The sequence below is a fragment of the Artemia franciscana genome, chromosome 8, assembly GCF_032884065.1.
Source record: "Artemia franciscana chromosome 8, ASM3288406v1, whole genome shotgun sequence".
NCBI classification, from domain to species: Eukaryota; Metazoa; Arthropoda; class Branchiopoda; order Anostraca; family Artemiidae; genus Artemia; species Artemia franciscana.
In genome coordinates, this window is record NC_088870.1 from 54,022,005 (window position 1) to 54,043,372 (window position 21,368).

The 21,368-nt window shown below is 34.9% G+C and overlaps 1 protein-coding gene across 2 annotated transcripts in view; it reads right to left on the reverse strand.

The window, feature by feature from the left end:
• Nucleotides 1–21,368, reverse strand: part of LOC136030567 (kinesin-like protein KIF20B) — a 106,223-nt gene that overhangs the window by 71,725 nt on the left and 13,130 nt on the right. For both annotated transcript variants that reach the window (XM_065709635.1, XM_065709634.1), the window contains exon 2: nucleotides 18,059–18,316. In XM_065709635.1, coding sequence (XP_065565707.1) covers nucleotides 18,059–18,316 — 258 coding nt within the window. The remainder of the gene's footprint in view (nucleotides 1–18,058; nucleotides 18,317–21,368) is intronic.

Below are 21,368 nucleotides of genomic sequence, written 5' to 3' on the forward strand. Positions count from 1 at the left end.
ATTATACATTTTAAAATTTAATTTATTATTATCACAAATATTACTATTTAAATCTAAGAAATGATCTTCATGACCAGCGCCATGACTAGGCTCAAGAATAAGCTCTGATGGATATATATTTTTAGAAATATCAATGAAATCCTTACAATTTAAGACCAAAATATCATCTAAATATCTTTTATTATTTGACAAAGCATGTTTTAAATTAATTGGATTATTCTTATACATCATATATTTATATTCTAGTTGACTTAAAAACAAGTCAACTATAAATGGGCTGGCATTCCCCCCCCCCATGGGAATTCCCACAATTTGCTTGTACAAATCACCCCCAAATCTTATATAAGTATTGTATAAAACAAATTCCAATAACTCAAAAATCATATCCAAGCGGTAACATTTCAAGTTAACTGTAGTATTAAAGCAATTTGTCCATATAGCTTTTTTATTATAAATGTCTATTTTTAAGAACCTTTTACTAGATAAGAGGAAAGATTTCTTGATAACAGTTTTTAAATTATCAAACACTACATTAAGTGATAAATTAGTATACATTGTCGCAAAATCGAAAGACTCAATTATATATATAAATATATATATATATATATATATATATATATATATATATATATATATATATATATATATATATATATATATATATATATCTATATATATATATGTGTGTATATATATATATATATGTTTATGTATATATATATGTATATATACATATATATATATGTATATATATATATATATATATATATATATATATATATATATATATATATATATATATATATATACATATATATATATATATATATGTATATATATATATATATATATATATATATATATATATATATATATATATATATATATATATATATATATATATATGTATATATATATATATATATATATATATATATATATATATATATATATATATATATATATATATATATATATATATATGTATATATATATACATATATATATATATATATATGTATATATATATATATATATATATATATATATATATATATATATATATATATATATATATATATATATATTCAGGTTTTTTGCAATGTGTTAATATTTGTGATTTGGTAAAATTTATAATATTTAGTTTACCTATTGTTGCTAAAGGGAGGGATATATTAACAGGATAAGCTTGTTATGGTTTTACTTGGTTGTTTTACATTTGCTGTTTTTTTTTTCATAGGCATGTATTTTGGGGGTGATACCTGACGCGGGGATGCCATGGATATTCTGTGGTAGCCACAACACTGTGCTGGGTAGAGAATTTAGAGTGGCGAAACCCTATATAGGCCAGTGTATTCTCCTGATGAGCCCTTATGTTGGGTGTTGCCTCTGAATTATTTGTCTATATTATTTTTTCTATTGTTTGGTAAATGACGACTTATACTTATTGACGACATGACTGCCTGTCCATGGATTATTCTTTATGGTTGTTTGTGTGTGGCTATGCTGTTTGACCTATGTGATTGTATGGATGAGTAGGGTTAAGGCCTCATTCAAGTGCCGGTCTATATTAATCACTAATTTAGGAAAACAGTCTTCCTTCTCTCCTTCTGTCTCTCTTTTTTTTCTTTTTTTTTTTTTTTTTTCTTTTTTGTGTTTGTGCTGTAGCATTGGTGATTTCTCTTTTCATGATATATATATATATATATATATATATATATATATATATATATATATATATATATATATATATATATATTGTTTAATCAGCCTAATATTTTCTAACTGCTAGGCCTGTTGATTTTTTTTGCAGGGAGTTGTTTATTGTCAAAAAAATTGTAACTTTTTAATCAACTGTTTTGCTATAGAGGCAATGCATGTAGAAATTTTTCGTGAAGTAGTTTTAAATTTGTCTATTTAATTGGTTTATCATAATTTACGTAAACACATCTACGTTTTGAGCAGTGTGTCACGGGCCACTGTGGAGCGCCAATTGGGTAGACAGATCCAGCTGTGGGGGTCACAAAAATTGCTTGTGAGATTTTAAGTTTTAGAATCTTTATTTTTATACCCAAAATTTTCAAGGGTTTTTGGGTCCTGTGGACCAGTTTTTGGGGCAATGTTTCCTCCCCTTTCGGTCCCCTGTTTATGGACTGTGTTTTAAATCGACTGTGACATCACTTGTATCTCAGATTAAGTCTTCAAAAGGAAAGTATTCTTCTCTGGTAATTGGATAGGAAAGGGTCACCTCCCACAATCGCCTTTCAGAACCCCCAAAGGGTCATCTTGACTTCGCGGGAATTTAGCCGTGACTCTTGAGAATTCATTGCTTCAAGAAAAGACATTAACCATTGGAATCAACATCTGTTTTTAATTGTTTTGAAGTGAGACGGGCATGTCTGGAAATTGATTTGAAGCATGTGATGTGGAATTTGCCGCCTAAAAAAAGTTCTTAGAAAGTTTTATAGTTTTTAGGTTCTAATTTGTTTAAATGGTCAAGTTTTTACTCTTACTGGACCGGTTTCGGAAATAAATTAGTAATCGCGTTCGGTAACTAAGTGTCAACTACTAATGTAAGTCAAGACTATTCTAAATCGGCTTTATATAAGCCATATTTTATTAACCTTATTTTTCAGATTTGTTCGCACCTTGCTTGAATTTGCCCTGTAGTAATTATATTGATTTTAAAAATAGAAGTAAAATCTTAAGCCAAAAATTGATATCAAGAGGTTTTTCTGCAAATAAATTAACTTGGCAATTTAAAAAATTTAGTTTTCATTATAATGAACTTTTAAATAAATATCAAAAGAATTATCTGGAAATACTTAAAGAAATTTTCAACTAATTTCGGAGGTTCGACAAATGATGATGCAGCGCCATTTATTTTCAATTGTGTTTCTAATAGAGTGGATTTTTTTTTAAAAATAGCCACATGGTAAAGATGAATTCTATAATTGTTTAGTTCATTAATTTTCTTTTTTTGCAATTTGTTAATATTTGTGATTTGGTAAATTTTATCATATTTAATTTACCTATTGTTGCTAAAAAGAGGGATATATTAACAGGATAAGGTTGTTTTGGTGTTACTTGGTTGTTTTACATTTGCTGGTTTTTTTCGTGATGATGATGATGACCATATGACTAGCTGTTCTTACTTTTGTAGCTGTTCTTACAAGTAGAATAGCCAAGACACAGGGTGTTTTTACACACTTGAAAAAGTTTTTGAAGAGTAGGAAGATGAGTCTACGGACAGAGGTGGTTTTAGGGAGGACAGAGCCACTTGCCCCGGCGCAGCGACTTTAGCGGCTCAAATTTGTTAAAACTTGGCCTGAAAGTTTTGTTGAAGACAGGGAGGGGGGCTAATCAAGGTTTTGCCCACGGCGTAAGAGAGGCCAGAACCGCCACTGTCTTCGGGCTCAAATTAGAAATTGGAAGCCACGGTCATGACAGTGGTCAAGTAAGGACCTGAAGCATTGGCACTTGAAAACGTGTGTGCTGTGCCCTCCCCTTATATTATAAGGAGTGTGCTATAGCCCCTATATATATATATATATATATATATATATATATATATATATATATATATATATATATATATATATATATATATATATATATATATATATATATATATATATATATATATATATATATATATATATATATATATATATGTATGTATATATGTATATTATATTCTAGTTGACTTAAAAACAAGTCAGCTATAAATGGGCTGGCATTCCCCCCCATGGGAATTCCCACAATTTGCTTGTACAAATCACCCCCAAATCTTATATAAGTATTGTATAAAACAAATTCCAATAACTCAAAAATCATATCCAAGCTGTAACATCTCAAGTTAACTGTAGTATTAAAGTAATTTGTCCATATAGCTTTTTTATTATAAATGTCTATTTTTAAGAACCTTTTACTAGATAAGAGGAAAGATTTCTTGATAACAGTTTTTAAATTATCAAACACTACATTAAGTGATAAATTAGTATACATTGTCGCAAAATCGAAAGACTCAATTATATATATAAATATATATATATATATATATATATATATATGTGTGTGTATATATATATGTTTATGTGTATATATATGTATATATAAATATATATATATTTATATATATATATATATATATATATATATATATATATATATATATATATATATATATATATATATATATATATATATATATATGAATTCTATATATATATATAGATGAATTCTATAATTGTTTAGTTCATTAATTTTCTTTTTTTTGCAATTTGTTAATATTTGTGATTTGGTAAATTTTATCATATTTAATTTACCTATTGTTGCTAAAAAGAGGGATATATTAACAGGATAAGGTTGTTTTGGTGTTACTTAGGTTGTTTTCCATTTGCTGGGTTTTTTTCATAGGCATGTATTTTGGGGGTGATACGTGACGCGGGGATGTCATGGATATTCTGTGGTAGCCACAACACTTGGCTGGGTAGAGAATTTAAAGTGGCGAAACCCTATAGGCCAGTGTATTCTCCTGATGAGCCCTTGTGTTGGGTTGTTGCCTCTGAATTATTTGTCTTTATTATTTTTTCTATTGTTTGGTAAATGACGACTTATACTTATTGACGACATGACTGCCTGTCCATGGATTATTCTTTATGGTTGATTGTGTTTGGCTATGCTGTTTGACCTATGTGATTGTATGGATGAGTAGGGTTAAGGCCTCATTCAAGTGCTGGTCTATATTAATCACTAATTTAGGAAAACAGTCTTCCTTTTCTCCTTCTGTCTTTTTTTTATGTGTTTGTGCTGTTGCATTGGTGATTTCTCTTTTCATGATATATTATGCTTTGTTTTTATCGACTATCTAAATTAGGTTTTGATTGATAGATTCTGGTGACATATCTCAGATTCTGGACCATATGAATACATTTTATTTATTTGTCTTTCTTTGCTATTAATTTTTCTTTCTCTGTTACTATTTTTGCAACAACCTCATTTTATTTTAATTGGTACGAAGGACTGGCATAACTGATATCCAGCCATTCATTTTTCCAAGGATTATTTTTGATTTTGTATTATATTGTATTGTGCTTATGTTAATAAAAATGTCTGAAAAAATTTCCTCAAATTAGGAGAATCCTGTTTTCAAAGAGAGGGGGGATAAAAACCTAGAACCTCCCATAGAAGGCTCTTATGGGGTTGCCGCCCTGTGAAAAAAAATCACTAGATTCTAGAAAAATCATTAAATCAGCATATAAATCACTAGATTATTGAAGAAAATAACTAAATCAACTAAGAAATTACTAGAATTACAAAACTATTAATGAGTGTAAAGAGTAGCTATTTTGCTTCTTTACCATGTTCTATACAGACGCATGAATGGGAAGGGTGTAAAAACACCCCATAGATGTGGAAAAATGCCTTTAGATTGGTATTTTGGTTTTTCTCAAGCAAAAATTACCCTTGAAATTTGAAAAAAAAATACCTTTTCGCATCTTTATGCAGAGAATAGAACAAAAGCTTTGCTTCTTCCCTGTATTTTCCTGATTTGGTACCTTGGGTGTATCCCCCTCAGTGATCTAATCAAAAAATTTACTTTTACTTTTTAATTTATTTCCTTGTCTATTCGAAACCCCATTTTTCCCCCCAACAAATATAGGAACTATTTTATTTTTACTCTAGTTGAGCTAGTGCAATTACTGGACACCGACGATGATTTTGGAAACGACTTTTTTTATATTTTTATGGAAAAAATTGTCTTGCACTTAACAAACTTTAATAAGCATCGGTCTTATTGTTTCTTTATTAAATAAAAAAAAACAAGTTTTTTCAACTGAAAGTAAGGAGCGACATTAAAACTTAAAACGAACAGAAATTACTTCGTATACGAAAGGGGCTGCTTCCTCATCAACGCCCCGCTCTTTACGCTAAAGTTTGACTCTTTCTCTCAACTCTTCTTTTTAAAACAGTAAAAAACTTTCCGTAAAGAGCGGGGCGTTGATGAGGAAGCAGCCCCTTTCATATACGAAGTAATTTCTGTTCGTTTTAAGTTTTAATGTCGCTCCTTACTTTCAGTTGAAAAAACTTGTTTTTTTATTTAATTTCTGAACGTTTTTGAATCAATGCATGTTTTGATTTTGGCTCTCCGCAGAGAAATAATTAAAACGAAATTTGCATTTTTTTTTTTTTTTTTTTTTTTTTGGCTTAATTGCTTTCTCATAATTTTGATCGAATTATTTTTGAGAAAAAAAAGAGCGGGGGGGAAGCCTAGTTGCCCTCCAATTTTTTGGTTAATAAAAAAGGCAACTTGAATTTTTAATTTTTTACGAATCTTTTTATTAGTAAAAGATATACGTAAATTATAAACTAGCTTACGTAAAGAATTTTTTATTCTCATGTTTTTATTACACATATGAGAGGGTTCGCCCCCACGTCAGTACCTCTCTCTTTACACTAAATCTTAAATTTTGGCCCAATTCATTAAGAATGACCCCTGAATCACAAAAGCCGTAGAATAAATAGTTGACATAACTAAAAATACTTTAGCGCAAAGAGCGAGATATTAGGAGGAGGTGAGCCCCTCATATGGGTAATAATTTCTGTTCGTTTTAAGTTTTAATGCTGCTCCTTACTTCCAGCTGAAAAAAACTTTTTCCCATTTATTTTTTCATTGTTTTTTTTTCAAAATAATGCTAGTAAATCCTGCGCTCCCTTCATGGAAATTTTCTTCCCCCATGACAAATTCCTCGATGGAAAGTTCCCCCAGTGTATCCCCCTCTTTTCAACCCCTCCCCCTACCAAAAAATCCTCCTGAAAACACCTGTACACTTCCCAATAACCATTACAATATGTAAGCACTGGTCAAAGTTTGTAACTTGTAGCCCCTCCCGCGGGGACTGTGGAGGAGTAAGTCGTCCCCAAAGACATAGTTATAAGGTTTTTCGACTACGCTGAATAAAATGGCTATCTCAGAATTTTGATCCGTTGACTTTGGGAAAATAATTAGCGTGGGAGGGGGCCTAGGTGCCCTCCAATTTTTTGGTCACTTAAAAAGGGCACTAGAACTTTTCATTTCCGTTAGAATGAGCCCTCTCGCAACATTCTAGGACAACTGGGTCGATACGTTCACCCCTGGAAAAAAAAAAAAAAAAAAAAACAAATAAACACGCATCCGTGATCTGCCTTCTGGCAAAAAATACAAAATTCCACATTTTTGTAGATAGGAGCTTGAAACTTCTAGAGTAGGGTTCTCTGATACGCTGAATCTGATGGTGTAATTTTTGTTAAGATTCTATGACTTTTAGGGGGTGTTTCCCCCTATTTTCTAAAATAACACAAATTTTCTCAGGCTCGTAACTTTTGGAGCGTAAGACTAAACTTGATGAAACTTATATATTTAAAATCAGCATTAAAATGCGATTCTTTTGATGTAGCTTTTGTTCTCAAAATTCCATTTTTTAGAGTTTTGGTTTCTATTGAGCCGGGTCGCTCCTTACTACAGTTCGTTACCACGAACTGTTTGATAAAAAAGATTCAAAGAAAATGTTTTTCTCCCAATATATTTCCGTTTATTGCTGACAATTAATAAAAAAGAACGTTTCCAGAAAATAAGTTTTTCAAGGAAAGTAAAGAGCTCCATTAAACCAAAAATTGAAAAAATTAAAATCAAATCATTTACCAAGCGTAATACTATCGCAAATCAGCATCAATAAATAAAGGAAACCCAAAACGAGCAGAAATTACAATTAATGACCGAGTCAAACAACCCTCATGAGTTCTCGTGCGTACCTTCATGCTCGAGGCTCACAACCCCTATGCCTTCTCAAGGCTAGGACATTATTTGCACTCTACTGAAAAAAATACAGATGAATGTACAGTGTCAGTTTAATATGCATATGCTCATATTTATTCTTTAAAATCTTAATAATGTTTTATTTATTAAAGTCATCAAACTGGAAACATTTAATTTTTTTCTGTTAATGCAAATTATGTTTAGGCCTTGAGTAGGCATAAGGGTTGTGAACCCCCTAATCATATTATTTTCAGCTCGTCTTGAGTTTGACTCGGTTATTTATTGTAATTTCTGTTCGTTTTGGGTTTCGTTTATTTATTGATGCTGATTTGTGGTAGTTTTACACTTGGTAGATTATTCAGTTCTATTTTTGCTCATTTTTGGTTTAATGGAGTTCCTTACTTTTCCTTAAAAAAATTATTTTATGGAATTTTTTTTTAGTTAATTGCCAGTAATACACGGAAATATATTGAGAGATAAATATTTTCTTTGGAACTTCTTTCTATTATAGAAACAATAAGACCAATGCTTATTAAAATCTGTCAAGACAGGGACATATTTTTTCCATGAAAATATAAAAAAGATCTCTTTCCAAATTGTTGCTTGTGTCCCAGTAATTAGACTGTAACTTAGGGTCGTTTTTCCATTTTTTAGATGGAAAACTGGAAAGAATAATCCTGGAAAAATTACACAAACGTTTTTCTTCTGTGAATCAAGGTGTTCAGGGTATATATTTTTGGAGGGGGTGGGGTTTACTGACTGTTATTTTATGTCTGAACTTCCTCTCACAAAGCGAAGTTTGGTGTACTAGTACCAAGCATTAAAACTGATAACCATTGAAAAGGAATATAGGTTGATACCACTAATATGTGTGTATAGTTTTGGATTCTGTCAAATATGCTGAACAAATAGTTATCTCAAAATTTTGATCGAACAATTTTAGGGAAAAGGGGGAGGTGTGAGGGAGACTGGTTGCCCTCCGATTCTTTTTGTCACATAAAATATTGCACTAGAAATTTTAAAGTTCAATTCAAATGAGCCCTCTCCCGGTGTTCGTCCCCTAGTGGACGTCCAAAAATGGTGAATATCGACTTGACCGGTGATTGTGAACAAATACCTAATACGTCAGTGAAAGATCAAATATTTCATTACATTCTTGTGCGTTCGAACCCTCGCCCGTGTGTGTCGACGACAACAGTTTTGCTCTGGCCTCTGGTGAATATCCAAAACAGAGAAAAAAACAATCTTATGAATGTCCAAAAGAGAGGAAAAAACACCCGTTCTTAAAACCAAATCCTTATCTCTAATTGAGGGATAAGATAAGGATAACAATTAGGGATAAGATGAGGGACAACAAATCCAATCTTTGCTTGGATTCAGTCAGCCTTGTCTAACTAATGCAAAGTTTGTGTCAGTCTTTTGCAAAGTCTGATAGTGACAGCAAAGTTAATTATTTTCCCCCGATTTGTGCAGAATGGATTCTCCAGTGAATCATCCGCTTTATTTAAAACAAATAGATTAGAATTTATTTAAAACATTAATAGCAGGCAAATGAGAAGACATTCTTTTTATTTTTTCAAAAATAGTTTTAGTATTTTTCAAAATTAGTTATTTTCAAAAATAGTTTTAGCAAATAGTAAATACTTTTTGAAGTCGTTTCTGCTAAAATTAAGTGAAAAACACCTTTAGATTACTGACGATTAAAACTTTTTTGACGTTATAAATATTGCAATCTAATAATGGTAGAGAATTCAGTAATCAAGTCATCTCCGAAACTTGCGCTATTACATTGAACAAGCTTTCATCTTGTCAACATCTAAACTAATCGGATTATTTTTCATCTTCACATACCTGATTGCCTGAGGTGTGAATTTTAATCCCACTTGCTAGATATCGCAGTATTTGGCAAAATACCAGTTTTAATTAAAACTTGTGTGATGGTTTATCAGGGTGTCAGCATCTACGAAACCTGTCTGACTATTTTTTAGCAAGAAATTAGACACTTCATTTAGCCATCAAGTAGTGAATATAATTAGGAATTCCGATATTTAAAAACAATCACGCTGCGATAGAGGTGGCGAGAGAAAGGTAAGCAGAAGGGGGGGGGTGAGTGAGTTGGTAGCAAGAGCCATGGTACCCGCCGGGCGTGCCCCTAAAATTGCGGGGACAAGGTAACCAACCCTCAACACTTCCCTTACTTTTCTCGTAAGGAAACCACCAGTAAAATGGGTGTAACCTAGTACGGAATGCAGTGCTGAATTTTATCTCAAGAGCTATGATAGCAGGTGTGAAAACAAATGTTTTTACTAGGCGAGGACTCGAGTTTTTCAGCCGTGAAGCGATTTTAGAAGCAAAAGAGATTATCTATCGCAAGTCAGAATTAGGGGAACGTGTAATAAAACACGTAAAGGACGAGGATAACTTGATGGACATTGCGAAGACCTTCGCTCGCTGTGCCAAAGAAAAGAGACAGCTTCCCGAGTTCGTTATTTTTGAGCCCCAAGAAGTTCCGGCCTGCATTGAAGAGATCGCTGCTTGTGTAGTGTCCAATGTCAACGAGATGAATCGCAAGTTCAATGGCCTTCTTGACCGTTTGAACCAGAAACCATTACCGTGGCCTGAAGGCCACCCCGTTGCTGCTCAAGCTAATGAGTCTACTCCTTCTCCTCCGTCTTACTCAGTAGTCTTGAAAAAACCTCCTCCTACCGTTGTTACCGCAGAAGAAAGGAAAAACTTCCTGTCGAATATTTGTGGTGATGCTTTGAATGATGACGATTTTGAACTCCGCCGAGGGAAGTACGAATGGCGCCTCGTAACTAAGAACAAATCTAAAGCAGCAGTACTAGCAACATCTATTAACAAAATTCGCCTGAAACACTGGCAAGCGTTAAAACTCCCACTGTCATCGGTATGATCAAGTTTATCCCAGCTCATATTAATGGTGACGCGCTTAAGAGAATTATACTGAATTGTGAAAAAGCTGATCAATGTGGTAAAACCAGATCCTTCAAATTATACTTCTCATCCCGCCAGTATCTGAACCACGCCATGAAAAACCCTCCTAAAATTGACTTGGAGCGGTACCCCATCGAGGAATTTATCTTTCTCCCAAAGCGCTGTTTTAACTGCCAGAATTTTGGTCATATTTATGCTACCTGCTCTAGCCCGCAAATCTGCTCTCGATGCGGAGAAAGAGGTCATGGCTCTAGCCCCGACCAGTTCTGTGGAAACCCTATAGCATGCGCCCTCTGCAAATCAAAACGCCACACTTGCCATTCCTTCAAGTGCCCAATAATAATAAAAATCGTCAGTGAGCTGAAGCGGCCCAATGTCTAATAGCCCAGTCTGTGTCAAAATTACGTCATGGAACATGAACGGAGGAGTCCCCAACAAACTTGCTATAATTCAAAAATATTCTGCAGACTGTGACATTATGTTTATACAAGAACATATGCTCTCTCCTCACAATATTTCTCTCCTAAAGTTCTCGCACGAACTTACTTTTTACTTCGAGCCCGCAAAAATTCGGTCTTTCGGACGCCCCTCCGGTGGCTTGGCAATTATTTGCCACCCGTATATTGAAAGTAAGGTGTTATTTACACATGATCACTTCTTGGCTATATCTTCCGGCAGTATCACATTCTTCGACGTATATCTTCCTACAAACTACCATGATGACAAATCGGAGCGAAAGTATATGAACGCAGTTCGCGAACTAGCGAAGTGCCTGAAGTCTGTGACCCAGAGAGATTTGCATTGCGTAGTCAGCTTCTAAACGGCATCTTTGATGACAAACATATCATCCTCCCAAAAGACAGTGATTACTCCTTCGTTCATAATTCTGAGTCCGTTTCAAACATTGACCATACGGCCTGCTCTAAGAATATTAACGGAAGTGTAACTGTTCTAAAAGACGCTGTCTTCGCTGATCACTTACCCCTACTAGCATCTCTAAGCATAAAACCAGCTCTGCGTCAACCCAAGAACGACCAGTGGAAAGTAGTAAGTGAATGGGATAAAATTAATACTACTTTGTATCATCAGGTGCTGAACTCACTTCTTGTAAAGATACGAATACCCTTCCATTTACTCCAAGTGAATTCGAATTTTGATCCCGCAGATGCGAGAGTACTCATCAATATATTTTGTGCCGAGATTACTCATTCACTTCTTGTAGCTGAAAAAAGCAGTTCCTACCAGAAAGGTTACAATGAAAACAGAAATTCACAAATTCTCGCAAAATCCGGCCCTAGTTAAGTGTTGCAACGATACTAAGTTTTGGTTTAGAATCTGGCAAGATTGTGATAGGCCCAAATCCGGTCCTGTTAACTCTGTCCGTTTATGGACTAAACGAAAATTTGACAAGCAACTGAAAGCTCATCGTTCCAAATTAAAAGAAGAGTACTCCTCCAGAATCGTAAGTGACCCAAAACTAATCTGGAAAGCACGGTTGAGCCAACCGGTCGCCGGAAAACCCCATGATTCGATTAGCGACAAAGATTGGGAATCGTACTTTTCCAACGAATTCAGTGCCCCCGACCCAAATACGTCTAATCCCTTCGCAAACCGGCTAGAATCGGCATTATCCATCCAGTGTGTCCCTGATTTTGTCGTTACTTACGGAAGCGTACATGAAGCTATTTTAAAGCTGAAGAAAAAACATTCCCGTGGTGTAGACGAACTGTGCGCGCTAAATTTGCTACACGGTACTACTATGCTTATTGAATATCTGACACTGCTATTCCAGATTATTTTCACCACTGGTATAGTGCCTGACTCTTTTTGTGTCGGTTTGCTCTCGCCCATCCTTAAAAAAGGGAAACCAACAGACCAATGCTCTACGTACAGGCCAATCACTGTTGCTCCAGTGCTCTGTAAAGTTCTAGAGATCTTAGTCTCAAAAGAAATTTAATATTCGTGCCGAATGCCTGACCACCAGTTCGGTTTCCAACCGGGTCTGGGTTGTGCACACGCTCTCCTCAGTCTTGCCGCTATTCTAGCAGATTCACACGAATCTGGTGACCCTATAGTGATTGATGCTTTTGATGTGAGTAGAGCGTTTGATTCGTTGATTCACGCTCAGGCCCGTTTAGCCGCTTACCAGTAAGGTGTAAACCTCCGTGTCACTAGCGTACTGTACGATATGTATTGCGGTTTAAAAGCGCGTATAAAAATAGGTAACCGCATCACATCAGTGGTTGTTCCAGTAAAGAAAGGTGTCCGCCAGGGTTCATTATTATCCCCAAGTTTGTACAATAACAGTGTTTTAAATGCCCAGGCATGTGTAAATGTTTCATGTATCTCCAAGAATATAAATGTGTCACTACTTACATACGCGGACGATCTATTAAATCTAAGTCGGTCTATTAGGGGTCTGCAATTGAATTTCTCGATCCTGCGTAATGAATACCGAAAAATCGGCCTGGCTTTCAATACTTCTAAATCTGCAGTTCTTTTTTTCAACGATAGTCCTTCTCAGCCTGAACACCTCCTACTGGGTAGCGAGTCAATTACCGTTTCATCTCACGTCGTGTACCTGGGTTTACCCATAGGCCGTAACCTTGATGAAACTTTTCTACTGCTCGTCAAACACGTCGAGAAAAACTCCGCACCGCGTATGGGTCTATCGTCACCAGCAGACTCCTCTTATGCCGAAAGTATCTCACGAATATGTATAACGCTGTCGCACTGCCGCATATTCTATATATCGCGCCATTTTGGAATTTATTAACTGACACCCAAAAACGCAAGCTCCGGTCCCTTTATTTTAGGTTCACGAAGTTCCTGCTGCGATGCCCCTTGTGGACGAGAAATGCTTATATGTTTGATAAACACAGGATTGCAGACCCCAGTATCGCGGTAAACCGGTTGATTTCTAATTTCCAGGCAAAATGGAACCACCCCTGGCTTAAACATTTCTACAGTTCTTGACTATGTATTTTTCCATGTTGTGTTTTAAATTTCTCTCCGTTTTTCTTCTCTTTTTTTTTCTTTTTTTTTTCATTGTACTCCGTTTTGTTCCATGTGAAAAATACGGGTAATAAATATTTTACTTACTTACTTACTTACATAGTATGATTAAGCTTTTTAGACTTAGAGATGCTGCAGATAAAGTTAAAGATGCTAAAAATAGGTTTGATGTGCCAGTTATTTTTTTATTTAATTACAAATGGTATTATTGAAAAAAAAAACACTTTGTACATATTTTTTGCCATGTTTAGGAGTATATACATGGAATTTCTCACAAAAAAAAAATACCTGAGAAAGATATAGACCATCGTTTATGATAGGAAAATAGCATTAGACCAAAATGGAGTAGATCAGCCTTAAGAGAAGAACAGTGTGGTTTTAGGAAGGGTAGAGGTGTGGCAACCAAATTTTCACTCTTAGATTAAAAATTGTATACCAGATAAAAACATTAGAAAAATAAGTGCATAACTCAATTCATCCCCAAATGGAGTGTAGGATTATGGTAGCCTAGTAGTCACAGGCATTTTGAAACTGTGATATTAGTTTTGTCGAAACCTAATTTCCAAAATAAAAAGAGAATCAATGCTACAATACAAGGTGGTTGCTTTAGGCTACTGAGTCTCTACATTCCAGCTTTCCCATTACCTGCTTCAACTGTATGAACACCTTGATAGCTAGCTTCCTTCTTTCCTCCTCAACGTCTCGCTCTTTACGCTAAATTTTGACTCTTTCTCTTAACTCTACTTTTTAAAACGGTAAGAAACTTTAGCGTAAAGAGCGGGGTGTTGAGGAGGAAAAGCCCCTTTCATATACGGAGTAATTTCTGTTCGTTTTAAGTTTTAATGTTGCTCCTTACTTTCATTTAAAAAACTTGTTTTTTTCATTTAATTTCTGGACGTTTTTGAATTAATGCAAGTTTTGATCTTGGCTCTCCGCACATAAGTAATTAAACAAAAATTCATATTAATTAATTGCAATTAATCGGAAGATTTTGAGAAAAAAGGAGTGAGGGAGGAGGCCTAGTTCCCCTCCAATCTTTTGATTACTTTTGAAAACCTAGTTAATAGGTTTTTCGACTATGGTGAATAAAATGGCTATCTCAGAATTTTGATCTGGTGACTTTTGGGAAAAATGAGCGTGGGAGGGGGGCTGGGTGCCCTCCAATTTTTGTCACTTAAAAAGGGCACTAGAACTTCTAATTTCCGTTAGAATGAGCCCTCTCGCGACATTCTAGGACCACTCAGTCGATACGATCACCCCCGGGAAAAAATAAACAAAAAAACAAATAAACACGCAACCGTGATTTGTCTTCTGGCAAAATATGCAAAATTCCACATTTTTGTAGATAAGCGCTTGAAACTTCTACAATAAGGTTCTCTGATACGCTAAATCTGATGGTGTGATTTTCGTTAAAATTGTATGACTTTTAGGGGGTGTTTCCCCCTATTTTCTAAAATGAGGCAAAATTTCTCAGGCTCGTAACTTTTGATGGGTACAATTGATCTTGATGAAACTTATATATTTAAAATCAGCATTAAAATGCGATTCTTTTGATGTAACTATCGGTATCAAAATTCCATTTTTTAGAGTTTTGGTTACTATTGAGCCGGGTCGCTCCTTACTAGTTCGTTATCACGAACTGTTTGATTTCGTATGAATCATGTTTTGGGGTCGTGTCCGTTTTAATCAACTATTCCCAGAATTTGAATATAATCTATAGCTTAATTTTGTCTCATTAAGAGGGGCAGAGAGGAGGGGCTGCAATTTTCACAGTAAAAATTTGTAAAAAAAAGGGGGGAAAAAAAGTCTGAAAATGATATAAAACTTCACAAGAAAACAATTTGAAAATAATAACCGAATTTTTACTTTCGGCTATAATATAAAATTTCGTATAAATCATGTTTTGGGGTCGCGTCCGTTTTAATCAACTATTCCCATAATTTGAATATAATCTATAACTTAATTTTGTCTCATTAAGAGGGGCAGAGAGGAGGGGCTACAATTTTTACAGTAAAAAGATAATATTTGAGAAACGTTTTGAATGACAAATCCAATTCTACATCAATTTTTTTCTATAGTTTTTATCTAGGGATTAGCCTTCATCCGGGTTGATAATTGCTCAAGCATTAGAAGAAGGCCTAGGTATTAAAAAAAAATAAAAAAATAAATAAAATCCAATGCCCTAATTTGAGCAGAATATCAATTCCGTAAAATTTCATTCACGTGCTTAACAGCTTTCCTAGATCTTAAAAAGATCATAGACGGCAGATGAATCACTCAATCAAGCATGGACGCCCTCCAAAAATAATAGAGGGAGAGGGCACCCAAGTGAGTAGTGGTGAAAGAAGGAGGAGGAAGGGAATATATTTGAAGATAAAAGCTTATATGCAAAATAAAATTCTCAAGGGAAAGAGAAAAGTACTTAATTCTTACATATCAAATGAAGCGAAATTCAACAAATTTTTTCATGATGAAGATTCCTGGCAAAAAGATCAGTTCCTTTGAACGGTACTTAAGTATTATACCGCCAACACTCAAGAAGTGAAGTTAGGTTAACCCTAATAAAAAAATACCAAAACATGATGAAAATATAATACTTTGGAAACAAATTTTGGAAGTATATTTGCACATTAAGGGGGAGGGGGTAGCCTTACCGAAACAACCTACCTCCTCCCCCTAGTGTGCAAATATTTAGCCCCAATTATGTAACTCTAATGTATTCTTTCACATATGTCTTCTGTGTCAAATTAACTCAGTGTCACTGTCTATCTCTGTGTCAAATTAACTCAGATTAAGAGTTACTAGGGATGGATTGTCACTTATGATAAATCCCTAGGGGTGGCAGTAGTGAACGGAAGGAAATTTTTGAGGAGCCAACTTTTTTTTCGAGAAGGCAGATTTCTTGGGAAATCCTAAAAAATTCGGGAATAGTGGAAGCACTGGTGTTTTCAGATAAAATCTGCCAAAAATTTTTAGTAGGCCATGAAAACTGTCAAGTAGCATTACTACTATGCCACCCCACCTTTTTCGTGGCGGAACACAACTTGTGATTTGACAGCTTTTCTTTTAACAAAAATTATTTTTATATGTAAAAAATGGTATTTTCAGACAAAATCTTGCAACAAATTTTAGTGGGCCATGAAAACTGTAAAGTAGCATTGCTACCCAACTATGCTACCCAATTTTTTGCACGGTGGAGTACAACTTGTGTTTCGAAAGCTTTTCTTTGAGCAAAAATTATTTTTACGTGTAAGACCGGTATTTTCAGACAAAGTCTGCCAACATATTTTACAAGGCAATGGAAATTACCAAGTAGCATTGCTACTATGCTACCCACTTTTTGCACGACGGGGTATAAACATTGTTTTTATACGTAAAAATGGTATTTTCAGACAAAATCTGCCAACAAATTTGAAAACTGTCAAGTAGCATTGCTACTTTGCTACCCGACTATTTGCACAGCGGCACAACATACAGTACTTGATCTGGGCAATAAACAGAAACCAAAATCAATGCCCTCATATGTTTTTTGCGTCATACAAACAAAAATATTGATGGAAGATAGCCAAGTGTTGTTCCCTACTGATCTCCTAAGCGTTAAATTTAAACTAATCAAAAATGTGGGCAAAGCTATGATTAAGCTAAGTAATTATGAATATATTTAATCTAAAACCAACAAAATTTTCTGAAAAATAATAATGGTCAAACCAGGTTTTGTTCGTCAAGAGTCTAGTAATTTATGAGTACTTCAACAAGTACATCATACATATATTAAGGTTAACGTAAGGAGAGCGCCAATAAAAAACCAAAAATCACTAAGATACAAAATGAAAGAAGAATATGTTTGAAAACAATCACGTGTAAATCATGACTCATATGTAAATCATGACTAAAAATGTCAAAGAGTTACAACGTATGGTTCACAAAATAGAATGTTGACTTATCCTGGCAACTACAAATGTCGAAGAGTTACAACATATGGCTCACAAACTAAACATATTGACCTATCCTGGCAACTACAAATGCAAAAGAGTCACAATATACGGCTCACAAAATAAACATATTGACCTAACTTGGCATTAATGCAAAAGGGAGATTTAATATCCCTTTTGTCTGACTCTTTCTAGCCATTTCTCTCTTTATTGGGATTAAATTTTGTTCCCCTTCTTCTCTCTCTGTCACTCAGCTAAGTGTTTGACTAGTAAACCTGACATCAACATAAAAAGAGAATTTTTTTTTCTTTATCCCTCCCCATACTCTATCCCTTTAAATGAGGTTAAATTTAATTACCAGCATCGTAAACGTCTTCCCAGCACTAGTTGCTCCATATGTGAATACTAATGCATCCTCTCCATGTAAAAATTCGGTCACAGGATCTAAAACGGCCTTGTCAAATACTTCCTTCTGCTTGGCCGTTTCTGGAAGCACTTCACTGAAGTTGAACCGATTTATTCTTTGATTGCCTAGTGACTGAATCGAAATTTCATTCCCTTGTGTTTGAAGGCACTTTGATTTGATTTCATTGGTTGGCCTGATTCTGACGAATACCTATAAGCATAGCAAAAATACACATCAATTTTTATGCTACCATTTTTCTAAAGATGAACTTGAGGGTTGAATCGGATAGGGTAGGAGTGTACAAACTATCCAACATTTGTAAATTAAATCAGTCGAGAGCAGGAAAGAGCGATTAATACCAGGTTTTTATCATTGAATCAGCTTAAAATTGAACAGAGTTACATACAAACCATATAACATACACAAATAAAACGACTTAGAAGTAGGGAAAAGTCGTTAATAGCAGGTCTGATTTTTGAATCAATTCAAACTTGAATCTAGGAATGTACAAACCATCCAAAATTTAAATTAAAAGGATCTAGAAGTAGGGGAGGTCGCCCATTACTTATAGCATATTTAATTCTTGAATCGGTTTAAAAATGAACACAGATAAGTAAAAACTATCCAAAATATCAAATTAATACGACTGGTCACTTTTCAGAAAAGTTGATTGTCTATCAAAGTGGAATAGACTACAATGGTTGTTCACAAAGGAGCATGAGATTTAGAACAGAAAAGAAAAACAAAGCGAAGGAAAGTGTTCTATTTCATTGATTAAGAAAATTCTTACACACCATCACTAAAATAGCATGGCCCCTCCTCTAATAGCATCATGATAGTATTTCTAATATGCCTTCCTATTTTTCAGTCCTTTGCAGTACTGGAAAGGGGTAGTCAGAATTTGTTTTCCCTATTGCTTGGGAGGTCAGCCTCTTGGACGATTCTTATTAATTCTTCCTTCAAATGCAATTTTGGGTAGTAGGGCTGGGGACACAAACCGTATGTGTCCTAACCATCGAATGGGATGCTTTCATCCCGATCTCTACATTCTAAGCGTTTTCCAAGATTTCCGGTTTCACCCTCCAATTCTACCAATATCACCGGATCCAGTCAAGATTAAAAATAAGAGCTCTGAAACACGAGATCCTTCTGAATATCAAATTTCATTAAAATCTGATCACCCATTCGCAAGTCAAAAATGCATAATTTTTTCCATTTTTTTCCGAATTACCAACGCCCCCAAAAAGAGCCAATTCAGTAAGGTTATGTCAATCACATATCTAGGACTTGTGGTTATTCTTCCCACCAGGTATCATCACGATCTCTCTAGGCTACTCTAAGCGTTTTCCAAAATTTCCGGTTTCCACCTCCAACTCCCCCAATGTCACCGGATCCAGTCAGGATTTAAAACAAGAGCTCTGAGACACGAGGTCCTTCTAAATATCAAGTTTCATAAAGACCCAATCACCCGTTCGTAAGTACAAATATCTCATTTTTTCTCATTTTCCGAATTACCAAATTAGGTCCCCCCACCAACTCCATCAAAGAGAGTGGATCCGTTCTGGTTATGTCAATCACGTATCTAGTACTTGTGGTTAATCTTCCCACTAAGTTTTATCCCGATCTCTCCACTCTAAGCGTTTTCCAAGATTTCTGGCCCCCACCCCAAATCCCCCCAATGATACTGGATCCGGTCAGGATTTAAAATAAGAGGTCTTAGTTACGAGGTACTTTAAAATATCAAATTTCATTAAGATCCAATCACTCGTTTGTAAGTTAAAAATACCTTATTTTTAAATTTTTTGGATTAATCCCCCCCAGCTCCCCCAAAGAGAGCAGATCGGTTCCAGTTATGTCAAGTTAAGATAAATTTATCAAGTTTCATAAAGATCCAATCACCCGTTCGTAAGTAAAAATACCTCATTTTTTCTCATTTTCCGAATTACCAAATTAGGTCCCCCCACAAAGGAAAAATTAGGTCCCTCCTTTGTTCACAAAGGAGCATGAGATTTAGAACAGAAAAGAAAAACAAAGCGAAGGAAAAGTGTTCTATTTCATTGATTAAGAAAATTCTTACACACTAATTAAGAAAATTAAGAAAATTCTTACACACTATCACTAAAATAGCATGGCCCCTCCTCTAATAGCATCATGATAGTATTTCTAATATGCCTTCCTATTTTTCAGTCCTTTGCAGTACTGGAAAGGGGTAGAATTTGTTTTCCACTATTGCTTGGGAGGTCAGCCTCTTGGACGATTCTTATTAATTCTTCCTTCAAATGCAATTTTGGGTAGTAGGGCTGGGGACCCACACCGGATGTGTCCTAACCATCGAGTGGGATGCTTTCATCCCGATCTCTACATTCTAAGTGTTTTCCAAGATTTCCGGTTTCCCCCTCCAATTCTCCCAATATCACCGGATCCGGTCAAGATTAAAAATAAGAGCTCTGAAACACGAGATCCTTCTAAATATCAAATTTCACTAAAATCTGATCACCCATTCGCAAGTTAAAAATGCATAATTTTGTCCATTTTTTTCCGGATTACCAACGCCCCCAAACTCTCCCAAAGAGAGCCAATCCAGTAAGGTTATGTCAATCACGTTTCTAGGACTTGGGCTTATTCTTCCCACCAGGTATCATCACGATCTCTCTAGGCTACTCTAAGCGTTTTCCAAAATTTCCGGTTTCCACCTCCAACTCTGCCAATGTCACTGGATCCAGTCAGGATTTAAAATAAGAGCTCTGTGACACGAGGTCCTTCTAAATATCAAGTTTCATTAAGATCCAATCACCCGTTCGTAAGTTAAAAATACCTCATTTTTTCTCATTTTCCGAATTACCTAATTAGGTCCCCCCACCAACTCCACCAAAGAGAGTGGATCCGTTCTGGTTATGTCAATCACGTATCTAGTACTTGTGGTTAATCTTCCCACTAAGTTTCATCCCGAACTCTCCACTCTAAGCGTTTTCCAAGATGTCTGCCCCCCCCCCCCAAATCTCCCCAATGATACTGGATCCGGTCAGGATTTAAAACAAGAGGTCTTAGTTACGAGGTCCTTTAAAATATCAAATTTCATTAAGATCCAATGACTCGTTTGTAAGTTAAAAATACCTTATTTTTCTAATTTTTTGAATTAATCCCCCCCCCAGCTCCCCCAAAGAGAGCAGATCGGTTCCAGTTATGTCAATCACATATCTAGGACTTGTGCTTATTTTTCCCACCAAGTTTCATTGATCTCTCCACTCTCAGCGTTTTGAAA